Raw genomic sequence first — 16,299 nt, 5'->3', positions numbered from 1 at the left:
TGTCAAATAGAACCAACTAAAAAAAACCAACTGTATTAAATCCTTTTTAAAAATCTTGCCTCACCAGCTCACCACCACAGGGTAGCAGTGACAGTCCCCAGGGCCAGCGGCTCACTTCACTGAGGCCCAGTTAATCCCCAAAGAGGAGACAAGTCTTCTGAGAGCATAACCTTTAGGAACTTCTTCCTGATGCCTTAGCATCCCTTTCATATTTCTTATTTTTTTACCTGTAAGCCTATTTCAACAAATAAAAGTAAATGTATTTCTTTTTTTTTTTTTTTAAGATTTTTATTTATTTATTTGACAGAGATCACAAGTAGGCAGAGACGCAGGCAGAGAGAAAGGGAAGCAGGCTCCCTGAGCAGGGAGCCTGATGCGGGGCTCGATCCCAGGACCCTGGAATCATGACCTGAGCCGAAGGCAGAGGCTTTACCCCACTGAGCCACCCAGACACCCCAAAAGTAAATGTATTTCTTTAACCAGAGAATATCTCCATCCAACTCAGAAGACACTGCTACATAAGAGACACTCATCCTTCTTAAATATAGTATATTCATTAAATATCATACAATTTCTTTGTCAATTATACCTCTCTCTCTCTTTCTTTCTCTACATATCTATATATATACATATGTATATATTATATATATATACACACACATTATTCTCTCTATATATATGAGAGAATAAAATATATGTGTATATTATATTCAGGGTAATCCTGTTCTTAAAGGTCTAAGGAAAAAGGAAGAGCTTCTTCTGTACAGAGAGCTGCAATAGGAAAAAACAGTACTGTCAAAATACATTTACCTGATCAGCGTGCAGAGTCTCTTGCAATACGATAAGAATAAAGGACAAGGGGAGATGGAGAGGAGAAGGGAGTTGAGGGAAATTGGAAGGGGAGGTGAACCATGAGAGACTATGGACTCTGAAAAACAATCTGAAGGTTTTGAAGGGGCGGGGGGTGGGAGGTTGGGGGAACCAGGTGGTGGGTATTAGAGAGGGCACGGATTGCATGGAGCACTGGGTGTGGTACAAAAACAATGAATACTGTTATGCTGAAAAGAAATAAAAACTTTTTTTTTTTTTTAAAAAGAATAAAGAATGTTATTTTCTCAAGTAGAGCTTCTCCCTAAGTCAGATTCCAAAAATAAGCCACCACTCTGAACTCACACATTTATTACTTTGGGAAGCACAAAGATTAAAGATTTGGGAAGCACAAAGACTAAAATGCAGCCTAAGTTTTCACCAAAGGGGAAAAAACTTCATGCTGGTTGGGAGATGGTGTTTGGTTAGATCAAACAACCTTGTTAAATAGAAAACATAAACATTTAGTCTGTGTATGAAATGTATATATGCATAGAGGGGGGTAGGGGTGGGCTTGAACTAACATCTGAAAGCTTTTCTCAATATTTTTATTTTCAGGAACATGTTACTGAAAAATTTCACTGTTAATAGTAAATGGTGATAACAAGAAGGTGGTTATAGATTCTTGTTTGGGGTATGAATAACTGCTGAATTTTGTTCTGTTCATTGGTGGTTGGTCCCCCAGGCAGCTGTCTCATGGGGAGGAGCAGGGAGAAGTTTCTGCTAGTGTGCAGTTGAAAACTGTGCTAATTCATTGAGGTGAACAAGGTACACTCAAGCCAACACTGCCTAGGGGCAGAAATTCCATGTATCCCATATTGATACAGAGTAAAGTTGCTACCTGGCTTTCTTTCAAGGTAGAAGTGTTACCCTCTGCTTATAAAAGTAACAGATTACTGTAAAATGATTCAGATAGCATAGGAATGAGTAAGGTAGAGAGTGTACATCTGCAGCAAGCCCATCCCCTCCGAGATGTGTCAAGGGTTTGCTATCACCTTCTCTCAGACACACTCATGTTACTATTTTTCCTTCAATTTTAGGATTCATATTTTAAATTTTCACATCTCTGGAATCTTACACATCTTAAAGGGGATACATACAGTTATAATAGTGTTTGTCTTACTAATACATCATGCCACACAGCTGTTGGAAAGAATAAGGCAGCTCTGTAGGTAGTGACATGGTAGGAGTGCCAGACAAGTTAACTGAAAGGAGAGAGTGTATGCTATACTACCATCTATATATTTATTTTTTAAAGGATGTACACTTATATGCTAGTATATGCATTTTCCATTTCTAGAAAGAATCACAAAGAATAGGTAAAGATTGTCTATAAGGGAGAAGGTAGAAGGGTAGGAAGGGATCTTTTTTTTCATTGTATACCGCTCTCATCTAAGTTTGTATTTTACTTGTTTAAAATTAATTGAGTCATCAAAAAGCAAAATGATACTACATATTATGAAGGATTCATGAGCATAAAGTCAATATATAAAGTCACATACAGGGAGGATGCATACCAAATTCGTTACAGTGTCTGCCCCTAAGAGGGAGGGAGGGAGAGGAATGGCCTGATAAAGGAGATATCATATGTAGCTATGAAGTTTTAATTCTCATAAAATTTTTTAAGCAAATATGATAATATGTTAACATTTGTTAGTGATGGGTGGTATGTATGTGAGCGTGATGTTATTCACTGGTACTTCTTTAAATTTTGTTCAAAGTATAAAAACTGAAATAAAAACACATCTCATGGATACTACTCCAGAGCTATCAAAACTTCTAAAATTAGGGGTGCCTGGGTGGCTTACTTAGCTAGCATTATCCTTCGGCTCAGGTGATGATCCCAGAGTCCCAGGAGTCCTAGGTTCCCCACTAATGCATGCACTCTTTCTCAAATAAATAAATAAAACCTTTAAAAAAAATTCTAAAATTATAAGAAACAACAATACCAAAGAGAGGAGATAATGAGCGACTGGCTCTCTAAATACAATGTTAGAAGGACTATGAAGCGGTATAATCATTTAAGAAAATGGTCTGGCAGTTTCTTATAAAACTAAAAAGAAACATGTATTTCATGAGCCAGAAAATTACTCACAGTTATTAATCTAAGAGAAATGAATATATGTCCACAGAAAGACTTGTACAAGAATATTTATGGAAGCTTTATTCATAAGAGCCAAAAACTGGAAAGAGCCCAGATGTCCATCAGTAAAAGAACAGATAAACAAACTAGTATGTCCATATAATCAAATACCATTCAGCAATAAAAAAGAGAGAAAACTACTAATACATGCAATTCCATGTTGATGGCACTCTAAAACATGATGCTGATGATAGAAACCTTACACAGAAGAGTGTATACTCTGGAAATCTATTTATATGCGGACCTACAACAAGCAAAACAAATCTATGGTGGAAAAAAAAATCAGAACAATGGTTGCCAGGGAAAGAAGGATGTTAGAAGGGGTGGGAGGCTGATAGAAAGGGATGAAATACTTCTAAGGCTGACAGTAATGTTTTTCATCTTGAGAGAGATTAGGGTTGCCCAGGTGTATCCATTTGTCAAAATTCAGTGAGTGGTTACTTAAGATATATGCACTTTATTGTAAATCAATTTTGCCTCAAAAGAAAAAATAATCTGTAAGAAAATAGTGAACTCTCATTAATGATATGCATGCTGGAATATTTAGTGGGCAGTATTACTAATTACTGCCCGCAATTTACTTTGAAATGCATAAAGGAAAAGATGGATTGATGAACAGATGAAATAAAAGGTGATAAAAACAAGTAAAGTTAAATGTTAATGATAGAATCTAGGTGTTCACTATAAAATTCTTTTAAATTTTCTGTATGCTTGAAAATTTTCATAGTAAAATTATTGAAAAATAGTTAAAAATTACTTCTAGCTATTATTTAAAACACACATACACATTATATTTAGCATGGATCTCTGTCATTACACATCAGTTTACCTTATCCTTATTAAGCACAGAGATTTTAAAGAGGATTTTATGGACATTAATTTTTCTGGGGCCATCCTATAAGAGACCATACTTAAAATAAGTAAATACTGAGCATACTTCTTGACTTACAAATATGAGACTATACTGCATATAAGACTGGCTTCTAGAAACAGCCTCTTCTCTGCCCCACTCTACCCTGTCACTCTACCCCCAAAGAGAAGGCAGCATCCTGCCACACTATAAGGAGAATGAGTGGACATCTCAAAGGGTATGAAAACCACTGTCCATATGCACACTGTCTCTCTTCTGTTTCCTCCTTCCCTGAAGTGATGTAAAGCAGACCCCTTTGTTCCCCACCCCCCGCCCCCTGCCGAGGCCATTGTACCGCTCGTATGGGCTGATGGCCAGCCCATGAAAGGGGACAAATCTGCTCTCTGGTGCAGATGCTCTGCCTTCAGTTCAGGTGCTGTTAGGTATTCATTAGGTCAGCCAACCTCAAAGGGTCATTACAGCCAAGCTGACGTTCTTGGGAAGCTGGGAAGTTGGGAAGAGAATCTGGGTGGAGCAAAAGGAATCCAGGGTTCAGTACAGTTTACTGGAATACTGCAATGGGATTATGCTCAAAGTTCCAGCTAGAATTCAAGCTTTTCTTCACCTATTTGACTAGCTCTACTATAGTACCTTGTGTGTCTGCGTGCATGTGGGTATCCACCATTCAGGGCATGAAATGAAGGAATGACAGCTGTGTTGGGGGGATGTCTCAATCAAAACATCAATTAACACCATCCTAATATCAGAAATTTTAAATAAACACCACTTCTTATCTTTTTTCCCAATGAATCATATATTGAGTACCTCCTTCCAAGTCAAAACAAATGCTTTCTAATCAAACAGACTTAAGGTTAGGGTTAACCCTAACCCTTTGCCCCTATTAAAGCATCTTAGTAAGACCACAGACCTCAGGCTCTGTTAGCTTCCTTCACCAGAACATCTGAATGCTGAATGTTGAAGCCTGAAACTAGGTATAAAGGTCACATGATAAGTCTTAGTATTTGTCACTATGTGACATTCCATATTTCCTGAATCTGCAGATTGTTACAACAGACCCAAAAGTGACCTTTTCTTCAGTGTTTGTTATATGGGTTGTCAAAAAACACAGCTTGTCAGATTTGGGTTTTCCTAGTGAATTGAATGATTAGATGTTTCTGCATTATATAAAGAGTCTCCAGTTTTCTGTTTATAATAATAATGTATAAGAAAACAAAAATGAAAGAAGAATTTTAGAACCGTTAAATTACTGAGTGCTATTTCCTTTAAGATTTTAAGTATTCTCTACATCCAACGTGGGACTCGAACTCATAACCCCAAGATCAAGTCACATGTTCCACCAACTGAGCCAGCCAGGTGCCCCTTGAATTGCTGTTTTTATCATTCTTACCTCATTTGAAGGAATTGTGGCAAAGGGTTTGATGACAGCAGCTAATGGAATCTGAGCTTGCTTGGCCATATCTGACGTGCATGGGAAACAGTATGTTGTGCAACGAATGTATCGAGGACTAGCATTGCCTGAAATGTGTAAAGGAACACACTTAAAATTTGCTGAGAAAGAAAATCTGCCTTATAATATTTAAATATTTGTAATTCTAGATAACACATTGCCTTATTTGTATAACTTTCTTCATGATTTCTAAAAATAGTATTATGCAATGCTACAATCTATGTTTATATTTATATTTATTGAATGTCTACTAAGTTTTAGACATGTCCTAATTGCTTCCTTGTAGAGCTTATGTTCTTATAGAAGATACAGACAATAACTATTAAACCCAATAAATGAGTAAATTGCACAGGTCATTACAAGATGAAAGTGCTATGAAAAAAGCATATCTGGTTAAGGGGTAGGAGGAGGCTGACTGCAACTTTAAACAGTTACAGAGTGGGCCTTATTTAAAAGGTAACATTTGAGTAGACTCCCAGGAAGCAAGGCATATTTACTCAGGCAGGTGGCTGGGAGCAGGGCATGTCCGACCTGGTGGAGTCACGAGAGGCCTGTGTGGCTAGAATGGAGCACATGCTGGGTACAGCAGCCAGTGAAGAGTTCAGAGAAGTAACAAACGTTTGTGCAGTAACCAGAGGAGAAATGGTGGGGGCAGGGACCAGGGACCAATAACCAGAGTTACTGAAAGTGGCCATATCCTGGACATATTTTGGAAGTACACTGATTGTTGATGGGAGTGATGTATGGGGTATGAAGATGGGAGGTGGGAAAGAAAGAGAAGATCGAGAATGGCTCCAAGGTTTTTGGCCTGAGATACCAGAAGCATGAAGTTGCCACTAATTGACAAGAGAAAAGCTGCAAGAAGGGAAGGGGTGTGTTAATGGGATTGTGGGCAGAGATCAGGAATCTGGCTTCAGACATGTCCACTTTGGGAACTCTGTAAACAACTAGATACGTGAGTCTAGGCCCTGGGCTGAAGATACACACTTGGGAATTTTCTATAAAGAGCAAACTAAAGCCATGAAACTACCTTGAAACCACCAACGAAGTAACTGTGACCAGAGAGGAAGACAAAGAACTAAGTCCTGGGTCCTCTAACATAAAGAAGTCAGAGGAAAAGAAGAAACCAGTTAAAGGATTGAGAAGGTTAAAACAAGGAGCATCTGGTGTCCGGGAGTTGAAGAAAGTACACAAGGAAAAGCATGATCCTCTGTGCTGTACTGCTAAATCAGCAAGACCACGGGATGTACATGCCATTTGCAGTGACAAAGATGGAGCTAGAGAGCACTACGCTAAGCAAAATAAATCAATCAGACAAAGACAAACACTGATTTCAGTCAAATGTGGGAGTTAAGAAACAAAATAAATGAGCAAAGGGAAAAAAGAGAGGGGGGCAAACCAAGACAGACTCTTAACTATAGAGAACGACCTGATGGTTGCCAGAGGAGAGGTGGGGGCGACAGCAGGTGAAATAGGTGATGGGGATTAAGGAAGGCCCTTGTCATGAGCACCGGGTGTTGAATGGAAGTGTTGAATCACGATATTGTATACCTGAAACTAATATTACACTGTATGTTAACTAACTGGGCTTTAAATAAAAATGTAAAAAAAAAAAAAAAAAAAGCCACCACTGGATTTAACAATATGGAGGATGCTAGAGACCCAGAAGACAGAGTTTTGGTGGAATAGGGCCTGGGGTGGGAAGCCTGCCTACAGTGAGTTTGAGAGAAAAAGAATTGGCAATAAGCCTTTCAAGTTGTGTTGCATTGGGGAGCAAAGAAAAGAAGGCTAGCTGTAAGGAAAACAGGTCAAAAAAAATTTTTTTTTATTATTTAAGATAGGAGAGTATAAAAAGAGAGATAATGATGACATAAGAGAAAGAGGGAAGGCTTATTGTAGCAACATACTAGAGCAGTGCACAGCAGGAGAGGCTGGCTTCTGAATGGAGCACAGATCATTCCTTTATGGCCAAAAGCAGAAAGGCAGAGCACAGGTGCACATTAAGGCAGGGGCTGATAGAATGGTGAGAATCTGTAGAAGTTCTCTTCTGACTGCACAATTTTCTTAGAAAGGAGGACATATGAGCAGTTAAAAGAAAGGTTGGGAGAGGTTGCAGGTTTCAGGAAGGAATGTGAAACAGTTACTAAGGAGAGAGGAAAAGTGAAAGGACTCGGGGAAGTACAGTGTGCTGGGAAGCGCGTGGTCCTGAGTTTACGGGGTGAGCAGCAGGCCGGGCTGGGAGCCTTCCTCTGGCCAGGTTTTGCCGCATGGGTGGGTCTAGAATAAGAGGAAAGCTAGACCTCAGAAAGCTCAGTTTCTTCTGTTCAGCTTTAACCTATTACTGCCAGATTCTACTTTTTAAGACCAGCTAGAAATCTGCATTTTTACATAAGATATTCCAATTTTATATAATGGCAACTACTTCAAATAGAAACAAAACAAAATACTGTGCACGACAAATTGACATGAATACAGGCTGAATCCAGTTGTTGGTACCATGTTTCTGCTGTTGTCTCTCGGAGCCTCTGCAGCAGAGCCCAAAACTGGATTCATAATTATGACAGTAATTGCCAGCATATTAGGCATCATTTTAAGAGGTTACATGTGAACTCACTTTAGTTTCACAATTGCCCTATGAGACTGATACCCTTAAGACCACATTTTACAGAGGAGAAAACTGAGGCATCAGGAGGTTAAGTGACATGCCAAAGCTTAAGGGGTTTAGAGTAAATGACAAAAGTGGTATTAGAACCCATTATAATTCTTTGCTATATCCCAGATAAGTTGGGTCCAGGTTCTGAAGGATGAGGAGTTAAGATCAATCCTTTTGCCCATGGGCAATGATGGGACATTTTTTTTTTTTTTTTTTTTTTTTTTTTTTAGCAAGGGCAATATAATCACATAAACACTTGAAAAAACTAAATTACCAGACACTGACAGCATCTGGGGGCAGGAAAACATTAGAGACAGGTAGACTGGTCATTACAATTAGAGTCTAGGTAAATACTAACATGCGGTAAAACAAGAGTCTTGGCAGCAGAAATGAAAGAAAAACAAAAATTAGGCAATAAATGTAAATATGCTTGAGCCCCTGTTATTGTTAAACATTTCACATAACTTAGATTAAAAAAAAAACTTAGACAAGATCTTCCTCATTAAATCACACAAGACTATAAAATAAGAACTTTACACAGACTGTGAAATAAGAATTTTTGAATATTTTAAAGTGCATTTTAATTTTTCTTTGTACTCAATTTTTACTAGCCAAAATTACTGACAATATATTGAAACTGAGTGTTTGTTCTTTAAAGGGTTTTTAGCTCTTGACAGTGAAATATGCATATGGATGAGCTCATAAGGGACAAAACAAACTTTGGTTTCAAGAAGATAATACACACAAAGATAAGATTTTTTAAAAGCCATTGAGAATTTGTTTGGGGCACCTAACTGGCTCAATCAGTTAAGCGTCTGACTCTTGATTTCAGCTCAGATCATGATCTCAGGGTCCTGGGATCAAGCCCCAAGTTGGGTTCCACGCTCAGTGTGGAGTCTGCTTGTCCCTCTTCCTCCCCCCACTCATGCTCTCTCTCTCCCTCTGTCTCAAATAAATAAATGCATACATACATAAAATCTTTTTTTAAAAAGGCACCGAGAATTTGTTTTTATAAACAGGTATGCAAAAGTGGGGCATGAAAGATATGGCTACAATAGATAACTTAGCAATCTCAGTAATTAAGAATCAAAACTCTTTGCAATGCTTAATAAAGAGCTTTATTGGGAAATCTGACTGGAAAACATTCAATAAATTAATCATTCAACAAATATCTAGGAAGCTAAGCCCCTGCTAGAGGCTTAGGGACAGAGGCAAGTGAAGCCTCAGGCTTCAAAATCTGGTAGGAGAAAGTGATAATAAAAGCAGATAACTGGAAAATGGCATGGTAAGTATCACAAAGGAGCAAATTCACTAAGTAGCCCAGGGAGGCAATGAGTCAGCCACGTGGATCAGAGGTGACTACACAAAATATATGGTACTTGAACAGGGTCTTGCAGGATAGGGAGAAGTACAGAATCAAGGGACGAACTGAGTCTCAAATTAGATCCTGTAGCCAAAGAAATAATATATATATAATTTTTGTAGGCAACAAAAATATTATTTTTTAAGTAGGCGTTTTTCTTTATTGGAGTCACTCCTAACCAGCTGCGTAGTTTTGGGCAAGTCACTTAAGCTCCTTGGGCCTTAGGACCCTCACATCTGTAAAGTGGGAGAGATAAACCAATGAAGGCCAAGGTACCTTCTGCCTCTGTGTTCTACTTATGTTTGTGAATTTCTGCACATGTATGAGATTTGGGCTACATCCTGAAAATTTCACTAGTAAGTATCAGCTGATTAGCCAGGCCAGACAAAGGGGCTTCACAGCACAGGGTCAATTTCAGGGCTCCATGGCAGGCAGCTCTCTCTCCTTGCCAAGGGCTGGACTGCAGGAGAAATGATGATGATCTGGACCTTGCCACTTCACTAGTCCTTCCTTTCTCTTCCTGAGCCTTCCATGCTCTTTCTTTATATCTGCCCGATGATCCAGTAATTCCACTTCTAGGGATACACCCAGAGGAACTGAAAGCAGGGACTCAAACAGATGCATGAACACCAGTGTTCACAGCAGCCACGTGGCTGCTATGGCTACTCATAATAGCAAAATATCCTTCAACAGATGAATGGATAAACCCAATGTCTATATATGTAAAAGTGAATATTATTCAGCCCAAAAGAAGAATGAAATTCTGATACATTCTATACCATAGATGAACCTTGAAAATATTATGGCAGGTGAAATAAGCCAGACACAAAAAGACGAATATTGTATGATTCCACTTACATAAGGTACCTAGAATAGGCAACTTCAGAGACAGAAAATAGAATAGAGGATACGGGGGCTGTGAGGAGTGAAGGAAGAGGGAGTTATTGTTCAGTGGGCACAGAGTTTCTGTATAGGATGATAAAAAATTCAGGAAATAAGTAATAATGATTTCATCAGGTGTGATTTAGCTTGCCATAAAGAATGGAATAATTATATATTCCTGGAAAGAGCAAACCTGCACAAAGACAGATATATTAAACCGGCAGCACATAGAGTATAGCTAGTGGAAATAAAGCTCAGCCTTTCCTCATCCCAGTTCAAAATTGGAAAAACAGAACCCACAAGTTAAAGAATCTGCTGGAAAAAAAAAAAATCACTGGGGCTAGAACCAAGTATGCCAATTTCTCAAGTGTTCAATCCACTACTGCTCTACTCATGCTATCTTGGCTAGGTTTCTAATGTTGTAAATAAGGTAAACCAAAGTAGGGTATGTACTAATTTAACCCCATAAACTAAAATAATTTTCTTAAACTGGTATATTGAGCTCTACCTCACCAGAAACTCTCTAGACTGCTGCAAGCAGGAAATAGAATGCAGTTGATAATACATTCTCAGTGCTTAAGCAATTGATGGCAAATTGATCCCCATTATCACCTTTAGAGAGGTTCCCCATCAAGGACAGCATTACTGAAGGGTGTCAGTGTATTTACTTTTAAAAAATGGTGAAGACTTTTAAAACCTCAATGAAAAATACTACTGACAATAAATACCTTGGTCTTGTATCACACAATCTGTAGTGACCAGGGGAGGGACCTGGCCTCTGGAATTGGTGGCATAGACTTGTCCTCCTCTAGTGGCTCTGTCATTCTCGATCACCTGTATCTGATATAAGATATCAAGAACAAGTTAAAATAAGTTAAGACTCTTCCAAACATCCCCTCTCTCCCCCTCTTTCATTATTCACATACACACAAATAGGCATTTTCTAAATCCTTTTAGTTCATTTCAGACCAAATTTTCACTGAGAACCTACTTTTGAAACATACAATTTTAGAGCAGCAGCTGCTAAATTCTCTTCTGTAATACTCTGAGTTCTGACCCTTCAGAGAACTTCATTTTTATTCATTTTTTTTATTGGAACCATAGATAAGCATTAAAAAAAAAGATTCTGGTAGAAAAAGAAATTAAAAATAGCTTTTAAAGAAAATACCTTTTATAGTTAAAGGAAAATATACAAAGCTAAAAATCATTAAATTCAGAAGCAATGATTTACAATACAGCCTAAAACACCTTAACTTTTTTCTTTAAATCCCTCTTGACCCTCAATTTGCCTTTCAAGTTCTTCCACCTCACCCCTGCTCCATGAGACAGTAAAAAAACAAACAATACAGTGTTCCCACGGGGAAGTTGCCTATTGTATAGATATCAGAAGAAAAAAGTCCCTAAGAGTTTTGTCATCTAATTTGGAAACACTTCATATGTCTCTACTAAAATATTTATTGGTAAATAATGTAAAGATAACAATTTGTCTTAAAAAAAAGATAAAAATTTGTCTTTTATGTAGTTGCTTAGGGATAAAAATAATAAAATCTAGTAGCATGGAGTTAAGAAGAAAATAAGAAGGCATCCTAATAATTATCTTCCTCTTTCCCTTTATCTCCTCCTTGCTCTCACTTCTCTGTCATCAAAAAGAAGAGATCAGAGGCAAGGGGGTTAAAAAAAAAAAAGAAGAAGAAGAAGAAAGTAAAAAGAGAAAAAAGAGAGATAAATGAGCAAGTGCCCAGAATACACTACCCAGCTTTGGAGGATATGTCGTTCTTTATATTCCTAAAGAAACTAGTAATATGAAAATTGTCTTCCCCCAAACTCTGAAATGTTACCTTCTCCATTTTGCCCTCCCATCTCATCCAATCCAGGCCTAACTGGCACTGATATCATTGGTTTTTTGGCATATCAGAGGTAGATTTAACCTGCCTTTATATCCACACATTTCTGTTATTTCTAATTTCATAGGATTTGAATTTATTAAATTAAAATATACAGAATATGCTCCAACCGTAACTATAAGATGCAGATGAGACCAAAAGCTACCATGGACACAGACAAGACACAAACAGAAAAATCAAAACACTATTATATCCTATATTTTTATCCTAAGCTTAATCTGGTTCTTTCTAAATTGGAGAACTTTTTATATAATCAACATTTAGAGTAATCATTTCAACCAATGAAGTGTCAAATATGAAACCAAATTAAAAGCCATAATAATCTGCATATTGAACATAGTTTCCAGACTTCAAATAGGCTATATTTCCTAAAAATTTATTTTTAAATTAGTTGTTTGCAACTTACAAAGCACAGCCTCCAAAGAAACAATGTTGTATGTGGTAATTATATTTCTAAACTAGTTCACATCTTGGCTGTAATATTATAAAGGGAGGAAGAAATATTAAAACACTTCCAGTAATTTTTTAAAATATAGGTTATTAAGTTTTTAAAATTTACCTCAAATGGATGTTCTCAAAAACAGGCTTGGAGATTTAACAATACACAGAAATTTCAATAGAGATTTTTACAATGACTCAGTACATATGGGATTTCGATTTGATGGCAGTGACCCTTGATAATGCCAAAGCTACCTCAAAACATATAGATTATTTTTCCTTCAGAAGACATGCAACTAGAGTTACTTTTGTACTTGTCTGCTATGAAAAGAGTATTATGGAATCATAAAATAAAATCAGGAAAGAAAAAAAGATTCTCTTGAGATAAAGGAACAAGAAGAGTAAGGGAGGAGCAAGGTCAGGAGATGTGTGCACACATCTGCTTTTTTTTTTTTTTTTTAAGATTTTATTTATATACTTGAGAGAGAGAGAGAGAATGAGAGAGAGCATGAGAGGAGAAAGGTCAGCAGAGCTGACCGAGCAGGGAGCCCGATGTGGGACTTGATCCTGGGACCCCAGGATCATGATCTGAGCCGAAGGCAGTTGCTTAACCAACTGAGCCACCCAGGTGCCCGCCCTGCACACATCTGCTTTAAGACAGGTTGCTTAAAGCAGAATTATCTGAGCTTCAGGGTGGTGAGACTGGGGGGACAGGAAGAGCTCCATTTCTGAATGGTCCTCCTGCAAATATAGAAAGAGAGTGACGGGGGCACCTGGGCGGCTCAGTGGGTTAAAGCCTCTGCCTTCGGCTCAGGTCATGATCCCAGGGTCCTGGGATCGAGCCCCGCATCGGGGTCTCTGCTCAGCGGGAAGCCTGCTTTCTCCTCTCTCTCTCTCTGCCTACTTGTGATCTCTGTCTGTCACATAAATAAAATCTTTAAAAAAAAGAAAGAAAGAAAGAGAGCGAGGAAGAGTTTCAATGGTGATACCAGTTTTATCATTCTCACAATATGGATAATACCACCACCTGAAAGGGTTGGAGCGAGCACTTAACTCAGGACTGCCATGTAACAGGAATTCAATAAACATGATTTTACAGCTTTCTTTCCAGAAGGAAGAAATTATTTAGTCAGTTAAAGCATGTCACTTTGATAGAACATAAACAGGCTCCATCTGGCATGGCTATTTAATTACTTTTATTATAAAAATAACACTGGACTGAATCTGTATGTATGCATTTTAAGGGTCTTGGATGAATCACAGCAATACTGCTTGTTGGTTTTGTTGTTAACCCTCACTCACTCATTCATTCAACTAATATATGAACGTATACTATGTACCAGGCTGTGTTGTAGCTGTTGGAGACACAGTAGTGAACAAAACCAAATTCTTGACCTCAAGAAGCTGACATTACAGTATGAAAGACAGGCAATCAATAAATGTATAAATAAGACACACCTATGTCAAGTAATACTAAGTACTGTGGATATGGAGTGATACGTATAAGGGTACCAGGGAGACTGGGATGAATGAGGACAGGAAGGAAATGAGGACATGAGCCATGCCCTGCATTTATCAGGCAGAGGAAATATCAAGTGGAAAGGTCTTGAGGCAAGAGTACACTTAGAATGTTTAAGGAATAATAAGGAGGCTGGTGTGGCTGAAGCAAAATGATGGAGAACGAAATCAGAGAGCTTGTGTGTGTGTGTGTGTGTGTGTGTGTGTGTGTGTGTGAATGATGAGAGGCATGGCAGAGCCGGGGTGACAAATAATGCAGGCTCTAACAGGCCACTGTAAGAACTGGTGTTTAACTAAAGGAATACTGGAGGGTTTTGTTCTGAGTTGTAGCATGAGCTGACTTCTAATTTGAATGGATCATCCTGGCTGCTGGGTGCAGGCTGGAAGATCAGGGAGACAGGAGACTCTAACAATAATCAAGGTGGACAGATGGCTGTGGCTTGGACAAGGATGAGCAAAGAAGGCAGGACTAGAACCAATAGAATTAGCTAAAGGACACTGTGCAAGAAAGAAACAAGGATGACTCCAGGATTTGGGGCCTGAGGAACTGGAAGGATGGGGTTGGAATCTAGATTTCAGGGAAACATCTTGAATAGGAATATCTGCATCTTCATTTAAAGCCATGAGAATGGATGGGATCACCTATAGCAGCGTCTCTTAGTGTGCCTATGAATCATCTGGAGAGCTTGTTAAAACACAGATTCCACGGTCCCTCCCCTAAAGATTCTGAGTCTGTACGTCTGGGTGGAGCCTGCAAACACGAATTGCTAGGGAGCGCCCAGCTGATGCTGATGGTACCATCCTGGGAGCAGCGCACTTTGCGGAGTGTTGATCTACAGAGTAAATGTCAACAGAGAAAGGGACAGATCCAAAGACTTACACTTTGGGACACTTCTAACACCTGGAGGTCAGAGAGATGAGGTGAAACCACCAAAGGTAATAAGAAAGAGATAAGCAGAGATGTAAATAAGTGGTGGCATCCCAGAAGCCAAATGAAAAAGTGTTTCGAGGAGGATGGAAGGAGCAGATGTATCAATTGCTGCTGAACTGTTGAGCTACATGAGATCTGAGAACTGACCATTAGATTTGGTAAAGGGAGGTCACTGGTCACCTCGACAAACATAGTGTTGGTGGGATTGTGCTGATGAGATCTAAACTGGGACAGGCACAGCAGGGGAGTGGAGGGGATAAACTGAAGACATCAAGTACAAGGAACTCTGCTGGAGATTTTTTTTTTGCTATAAAAGAGCGAATAAATGAGAGGAAACTGGACAGAGAATTTGGGAAGGGCCAGAGGAGGCCTCTTTTAAATTCATGAGGAAAGTTATTACAGGATGTTTCTAGTCTGTTGAAAATGATCTAGACAGTGAAAAAGTGAAGGTTATCTTCAAGCAAGTATAGATGATGCAGGAGAGAGGCGATGTGATGGCCAATTAAAATATGTCAACGTGGCTATGCTGTGGTACTCGGTTTTTGGTCAAACACCAGTCTCGATGTTGCTGGGAAAGTATTTTCTTAAGTGTCTGACATTTAATCAGTAGACTCTGAGTAAAGTAGACCCTCCATAATGGGAATCGAACTCATCCAATTCAGAGAAAAAGAATGAGGGATCCCGAGGAAGAGGGAATCCTGTGTCCAGATGCCTTCAGACTTGGGCTGCAAAATCAACTCTTCTCTATGTCTCCAGCTTGCTGGCCTGCCCTGCAGATTTCAGATCTCCAACCATCACAACAGAGTGAGTGAATTTTTTTTTGTTGTTGTTAAGATTTTATTTATTTGACAGAGAGAGAGAGAGAGCACAAGCAGGGGGAGCAGCAGAGGGAGAGGGGAAGCAGGCACCCAGCTGAGCAGAGAGCCCCATGCAGGGCTCGATCCCAGGACCCTGAGATCATGACCTGAGCCGAAGGCAGAGGCTTAACCCACTGAGCCATCTGGGCACCATAAGATAACTCTTTTGATAGAAAGACAGATTGAGGGTAGGGAAGGAAAAAATGAAACAAGATGGGATTGGGAGGGAGACAAACCATAAGAGACTCTTAATCTCACAAAACAAACAGAGTTGCTGGGGGGTGGGGGAGTAGGGATAAGGTTGTTGGGTGATGGACATTGGGGAGGGTATGTGCTATGGTGAGTGCTGTGAAATGTGGAAGCCTGATGATTCACAGACCTGTACCCTGGGGCAAATAATACATTATATATTAATAAAAGTATTT

The 16,299-nt window shown here is 39.0% G+C and overlaps 1 protein-coding gene across 4 annotated transcripts in view; it reads right to left on the bottom strand.

Annotated features, from left to right (window-relative positions):
- Positions 1-16,299, bottom strand: part of SEC24D (SEC24 homolog D, COPII coat complex component) — a 103,426-nt gene that overhangs the window by 61,627 nt on the left and 25,500 nt on the right. For all 4 annotated transcript variants that reach the window (XM_032858748.1, XM_032858747.1, XM_032858749.1 and 1 more), the window contains exons 7-8: positions 10,955-11,066; positions 5,269-5,396 (exon numbers count right to left, since the gene is read on the bottom strand). In XM_032858748.1, coding sequence (XP_032714639.1) covers positions 5,269-5,396; positions 10,955-11,066 — 240 coding nt within the window. The remainder of the gene's footprint in view (positions 1-5,268; positions 5,397-10,954; positions 11,067-16,299) is intronic.

The sequence above is a fragment of the Lontra canadensis genome, unplaced genomic scaffold (genome assembly GCF_010015895.1).
Source record: "Lontra canadensis isolate GAN:19392208 unplaced genomic scaffold, GSC_riverotter_1.0 scaffold1, whole genome shotgun sequence".
Classification (NCBI taxonomy): domain Eukaryota; kingdom Metazoa; phylum Chordata; class Mammalia; order Carnivora; family Mustelidae; genus Lontra; species Lontra canadensis.
This window is presented reverse-complemented; position numbering and strand designations above follow the sequence as displayed.